Source organism: Phoca vitulina, unplaced genomic scaffold (genome assembly GCF_004348235.1).
Source record: "Phoca vitulina isolate PV1807 unplaced genomic scaffold, GSC_HSeal_1.0 scaffold47, whole genome shotgun sequence".
NCBI lineage: Eukaryota > Metazoa > Chordata > Mammalia > Carnivora > Phocidae > Phoca > Phoca vitulina.
This window is the reverse complement of record NW_022589750.1, coordinates 6,072,397-6,078,639: the sequence shown is the minus strand read 5'-3', so window position 1 is coordinate 6,078,639 and position 6,243 is coordinate 6,072,397. Positions and strand designations below refer to the sequence as shown.

Here is a 6,243-nt window from a genome sequence, read left to right as displayed (position 1 = left end):
TGGGTTCCTACGGGCTGGGGATCTCCAGCATGTCACAGGTGGAAGAACGGTACTCTTTTCCTTTAGCATCGAGAAAGCTAGGGCAGGTGAGGGCAACCAACAAAGGAACAAACCTGAAGAAGAGACCGCATCCCACCTGCTCGGACAGAGGGCAAAGCAGGGGCTTCACGGATACACCTGTGGGTTCAAGATGAGTAAGCGAAGAGCTACAGCAACCGCAAGATGGGAGGAGAGAATGAACGGAGCCACAAACACTTCCATAAGAACAGAATTTCTCCCAACGTGAAATGCACAGATAATTTAATGGAATTTACTTGATTTTCCCCTCTCAGGGTCTGACTTCAGGAAATCAAATTACAAAGTCATCATTACATCCTAGATTTATTACAACTGACCTGCAGGCAAAAGGATAGAACTATTACATAAACACTTCGATTCCATGTATATATCTTAAATAGAGGAGGGATTCAAACAAGAATACAGGATAAAATATTCCCAAGCTCCAAGAAGCAGGTATGTTACTGAGCTTCATTTGTACAGACAAATAAGGCAATATCCCTGCACATTAGCTTTTCGATAATTTTTATACATTTTTCTATGGTACAAGAGAAAAATAACCAGAGCTCACAATGTACAGTTCTTACACTATTTTCACAGTTTGTGAACACTATACACCCTTTTGTTTTAATAAAGATACATTGTAATAAATTCCTTGCCCTTAAGTTTATAGTTTATAATAATCTATGATTAATACACTAAAATTGCCTTTCGATGTGGTCATCCACACAAGAGAACGGTCAGATGAAGCTCCTGGACAGTCAGAATTGCTTTTATCCCCACACGTCCGATGGCAAAGTGACCCTACGCGGAGCCAGACGGGAAGTGGACAGCAGAGCAAGAGATCTCCTCCTGAGTCCCCGGGAGCAACGGAGGATGATGGCTTGGTGTGGTCGAAGGAAGACGTGCAGCAACGCTTCCTTTCAGGACACTGGGAAGTCTAAGGTTTAGGAAGCCTGGGTTGGGGGGAAATTGGGGAAACAAGGCGAGTGGACTGAAGCGATAATTCATTTCTGAATTCTGAAATTTACAGGGATGTAACGTGAATCAGCACCGCTTTCCCTCGACGGTTTTACAGCGCTTGGGACGGCCGCCCTGGGAGGGGCCCCCGACACCAGCGGCCGTCACCTGCTTCGGCCGGCACCACCGGCCTCGGCCTGGGGCTGCTCTCTGCGCGTGCACCGCCACACGGAGCTGCACACTCAGGGCCAGCGCGGCCACAGCGGCGCCCAAGGGGAACCTGGCTCATGAGGAAGGGAAGAAGCATAGCAATAGGGGCAGATTTCAGTGGCCTCACAACCATTCTGGGGCGGTTTGGGGGTTTGGTGTGCTTGGGGTTTTGTGGGGGTTTTTTTTGTTTTTAATAGAATTCCAATTCCAAAAAATAACAGTGATCTGCCAGAGACTCTCACAGGTGATGAGCTTCTCTAAGGGACCCTCATCTGGTCAAATGTGTCTCTAGAAGACGATTCTTCATCACCTACCACATCGGCAGGGCCCCACGTTTCTGAGCCTTTAAACGTTGGAGCATAGGAGGGATTTGGGGCTAAACGTCCCTGGTAATTAAAAAGCGTTTTGATATAGGAGCAGGAAAAAGGCAAAATATTGGATTAAGCAAAAGTCACAGAGCGGCAATAGACCAGGCAGGCAGGGAGGGGGATTCAGAAACCAAAGATCTGGGCCAGTGAGAGCAAAAGACTGGGGTTTGGTCTTGTGCCGCCTACAAGCAACCTCTATGTGATCAGTCAAGGCACATCGCTTCTAGCTGCTTCTCCCTGTGAGTGAGCTGTGATGGCTAAAGTATCAGGCTTGGGACCGGGACCGAGGGGGAATCTGCTACGAGTTGTTCCAGATCAGATGCCAGAATTGGAAACACCTGTAGACTTTGCCCTCAGTACGTTTTTCTTGTTTCAGTCCGGGTGGTTTGTGGCAGATGGAACATCAAGTTGGCAGCACACCGAATTTTGAGAATGGAGATTCTTAGGATCAGCACCTTCTTTGACAAGTGGCAGACTCCTGAGTCTTCCCGATGAAGAGCAGAAGGACCGGTAAAGGAGAAAAGAACACATTCTGTCCTGTCTCAATATTTCACTGTCCACCTCTTTGAACACAACATGGTTTTTGGTAAAGATAAATTCATTCTAATTTAACGTGATATTTCAAACAGGAAATTTGGCTGAGCACATCGACCCCCGAACATCGACGGTGACGGTAAAGCAACAGAATATCAAATCAGTAAATCTATTGCACTTGGTGAAGAAAGTAAATTCCTCCTTTGTCCCCCAGCTCCAGAGGGCCGTGTGTCTCGTCGGCGGCATCAGCTCCTCTCACTCAAGCCCGAGTCTCTCTGTTCAGACATAGTACATCCATCACCGCGTTCTTCCGGCATCTGGAAGTCTGACAAAACACCACTCCAGTAGCTGCGTCTTCAGGTTTCGAGTCTAGAAATGAATTTAAGATGTGATCTAATCACAGTCAACAAATTGATCGTACTGACTTCCACATTTCATGACTAAATTCATCACAAAAGAGCAGGATGAGGTCTCTCTGACCAGCACTAACACTGTGTGATCAATCGGGTGCCACGGGATGCATGTTCTAGGTGACGGGAGCATACAGACATGATGGAAACGAACACCAATCTTATTGCACATGGTGTCTGGGCGAGCAATAAAAACACTGTGATACGGGATGAAAATTCTTTACGTCTTGCTTCCTCTCAGCCCTTTTTTCTCGAGTCTGACATAGCAGTGAGATCAGTCGACATACATGGGAGAGCTGGGAGTCGCTGGCATCTGATCCAGGATTTTACAAACATAGCAGGCGACCTCTACGGTACGTTCTTCATACATCAAAATAAAGGGATGTTTCTGCAAGAAAACGGAACAGAGAAAAAGAAAAGAAAAACATCAAAGTTGGTGTCAGAGGCCACAGATCGTGGCGGGCACAGAACGGAAGGCTCCAACCACACGTGGCTGCACAGTACTGTGGCACCGGCTCAGAGGGCAAGCACGGCCCATACTTCATGGAGACGTGGTGCTGGGTGCGGGCATGCCTGATGTGGAAGGGCCGTCCGGGCAGTGAAGTCGGGAAACTATTCTCTACACTGGGGAGCATCTGCTGAGGCAGAGAGCAGAGCTGGGGCCTCTGCCACCATCTGAGAGCCAAGAAGAGCTGCGTGAATACCGGTCGCCATTCCTCTTGGGACACAGACGTCAACTTCACGTCCCATTTCCCCACGTGTAGCAGAAGGATCTTAGAGAAAAGACTCTGCCAGTGCCTTAGACCCCGCTCCAGGAGGCTCAACGGAATCTCATCCTATGAGCTTCTGCCCTGTCCCCTGCAAAGCTCCCCCTCTCCCTTCACATGCCATCTCCGTCAGTACTTTTCTTTCACGGCTTCTCCAAGTATGCTGACCGCGTATCTTTGGTCATTGCTGGCTCTGACCACAGGTTGGAGCACATCGTAACCTGGCCACTAGACAATGGGGTCTTTCCTTAAAAGATCCCCACATAATCAGATCAGTATTTTCTTCACCGCCGAGACCGATGCCACATCCAGGACTGCTTATGACGCCCAAGTCCCGGGGATGGGTGAACTGTCAAAGACACGGGAATTTGCTGTGTGATGTAAATTTGCGTGAGCGCATTGCATGAAGGCAGAAGCACAAGAAAGTCTTACGGGTATGTTACGCATACTCAGACCGTGCGGTCGGAGCTGGCTCCTTAAAGTGAGTGTTGTAACTCTTTGGGGTAATTTTTATGACATGTCAAGGCCAAAATTTTCTGTGAGAATCCAGCTAGTAAATTGGTAGGGAAGTTATACTTCCAATTCTCTCTTTCCATATATCTGTTTCAAACATTTTTTTAAAAGTACTCAATTAGGTCAAGCTGTTTGTCTAGCACAGAGAGGACCAATACTTGCTTAGTGAACTGGCATGCTAAGAGAATGTGCAGTGAGGAAATACCTAAAATTCCCAAAAGTAAAAAAAAAAAAAGAGAGAGAACATAAAATAAAATAAAACATAATTCCCAAAGTCTCATACTCACCAGAAGTTCTTTATACTTTGGCCTTTTGGATTCATCCTTCGTAAGGCTAAAATAACATAAAAATACCATTAATAAAATGGAGACACAGTTACCCTAGTATTTTTCTTTTCACAAATGAAATATTACAAAGAATCAAGCAGTTTTTTCCTTCAGATACAAGAGTAACAACGAGGACAACCCAGCGAACATAAAAAACACAAAAAATTAGACAATCTATAATCTAAGGATTTTTCCTTAGGATATTCAGTGTAGAAGCATTAGTGAAAAATCAGCAACAAGGTAACTACTGAAAATCAGATAACTTATGGCACAGCTGCATGGCAGAGTACTACACAGTTAAATATATGAATGTGTAAGTATAAAATTGTGTATGTGCGCGCATGTGTTTTCTAAATATACACACGAGTATTTATACACACTACCTAAGAGAAACCAGAGTCTGGGAAGTAAACTATATATAAATTTTATCAATTTATCCTTAGATTTTTAAAAGTTTTGCATTCTGTCTCTCAATCCTGTGTTCTCTGGTCCAAAAGGTGACAACAGTGCAACCTCACTAAGGACTATACTGATTTATTGAACCCTCTGCCCTGATATTTTCCCCTTGAATCCTACCTTGTCTAATTAATGTTACCGGAGAGTATCTTCATGTTGTTTCTATTTCCCGAATTTGTCCTGGACCATATCTTAATCACCACTCTCCTCCAACCTCAATTAGATTCATTTTTTTTTACGATCAAAAGTTAATTAGGGGCACCTGGGTGGCTCAGTCTATTAAGCGTCCAACTCTTTGATTTTGGTTCAGGTCGTGATCTCAGGGTCGTGAGATCGAGCCCCGTGTCAGGCTCTGCACTCAGTGGGGAGCCTGCTTGAGATTCTCCCTCTCCTTCTGCCCCTCACCCCAACTGTTCTTTCTCTCTCTCTCCCTCTCTCTCTCAAATAAAGAAATCTTCTTTAAAAAAGTTACTCCTGGCAACACAGTCCACTGATCTCTACAGCCAGTGCTGTGTTCTATGCTCCGCACCTCTGTGCCGCACAGTGTAGCTACACAGAATTCCGGAATGCAGAGCGTCCCCAGCAGACAGCTACCAGCCTCTTAGGGGCGATCTTGGCTGAAGACAGCCCCCTTAGCCCCTCTGGGGCAGCCTGAGCTAGTGACCGCCCCACAGAGGGGTGGAGAAATCCAGATCCTCACCCACGTCAGGCCCACCTCGGAGGGCCACCCCAGCGGCACGGCTTGCTCCGGGGTCTGCCGAGGCCCCCGCTGAGAATGCGCTTCAGCCCAACTTCGCCTCGCTAGGGCTGACTGCAAGATCGCTACCACCCATCGGCCTCCTGCACGCTGTTCTCTGCCTTCCAGGCAGCCAACCTGCAACCCCTTCTGCTGGGTTCACCTCCCTCCTTGGCCAAGTCTATCTTTTCTAACAATCTATGAATGGTAAACCCTTCGTCTTTCCATTCCCCACCCCCCAAAAAAATCTGTATTTCCTCCTTGTTTTGAATGATAACTGAATGCCCAAGTATAAAACTGTAGGACAAGGTTAACAATTCTATTTCCTCTATACCCTGGAGCTATGACTCGTTTTCTGGCAAATACCGTTGCTGATAACAAGTTGGTGGAGTCTAATTAATTACTCCCTCACAGACATTCTATCCTCCTGCTAACTTATACCTTATTATTGTCCTGCACTTTTACTTCAATGCATTTAGGTATAAACTTACCTTGGTTTATCCTACATGGTAGAGAGACTTTACTTTCAATCTGAGAACATATCCTAGACCACTTCTCAAATGCTTTTCACTAGTGCCTCCAATATTGCTTCTCCACTTCCAGAATTATCTTGTCATTCCCACCACACTCGTCCGGGAAGTTCCCACTCTACCCCCCTTGGTGCTCAGCTACCCTTTGCTATAGTGTAACCTGCGTCGTGTGGGAAATCCCGCAGGCCTATCTGCCAACTTCCCCAGTTCCATCCTCCACTGTTCCCAGTCTAGAGTACAACAAACCTGCTATCCTCTGTCACCACAGCTATGTTTTTTCCTTTCTAAAACGTCTAATTAGTTTTCATATCCAACTATTTGTTTCATTGCTGTTTTACTTCTTCCTCAGTTTTAACAGAACTTCCACCTTCATTTC

The 6,243-nt window shown here is 46.1% G+C and overlaps 1 protein-coding gene across 1 annotated transcript in view; it reads right to left on the bottom strand.

Annotated features, from left to right (window-relative positions):
* Positions 1 to 271: 271 nt before the first annotated feature.
* The window catches only part of MAP2K4 (mitogen-activated protein kinase kinase 4), a 132,843-nt gene continuing 126,871 nt past the window's right edge, over positions 272 to 6,243 (bottom strand). The window contains exons 11-12 of the mRNA XM_032431939.1: positions 4,107 to 4,152; positions 272 to 2,927 (exon numbers count right to left, since the gene is read on the bottom strand). Of these exons, the coding sequence (XP_032287830.1) occupies positions 2,814 to 2,927; positions 4,107 to 4,152 (160 nt within the window). The 3' untranslated portion in view covers positions 272 to 2,813. The remainder of the gene's footprint in view (positions 2,928 to 4,106; positions 4,153 to 6,243) is intronic.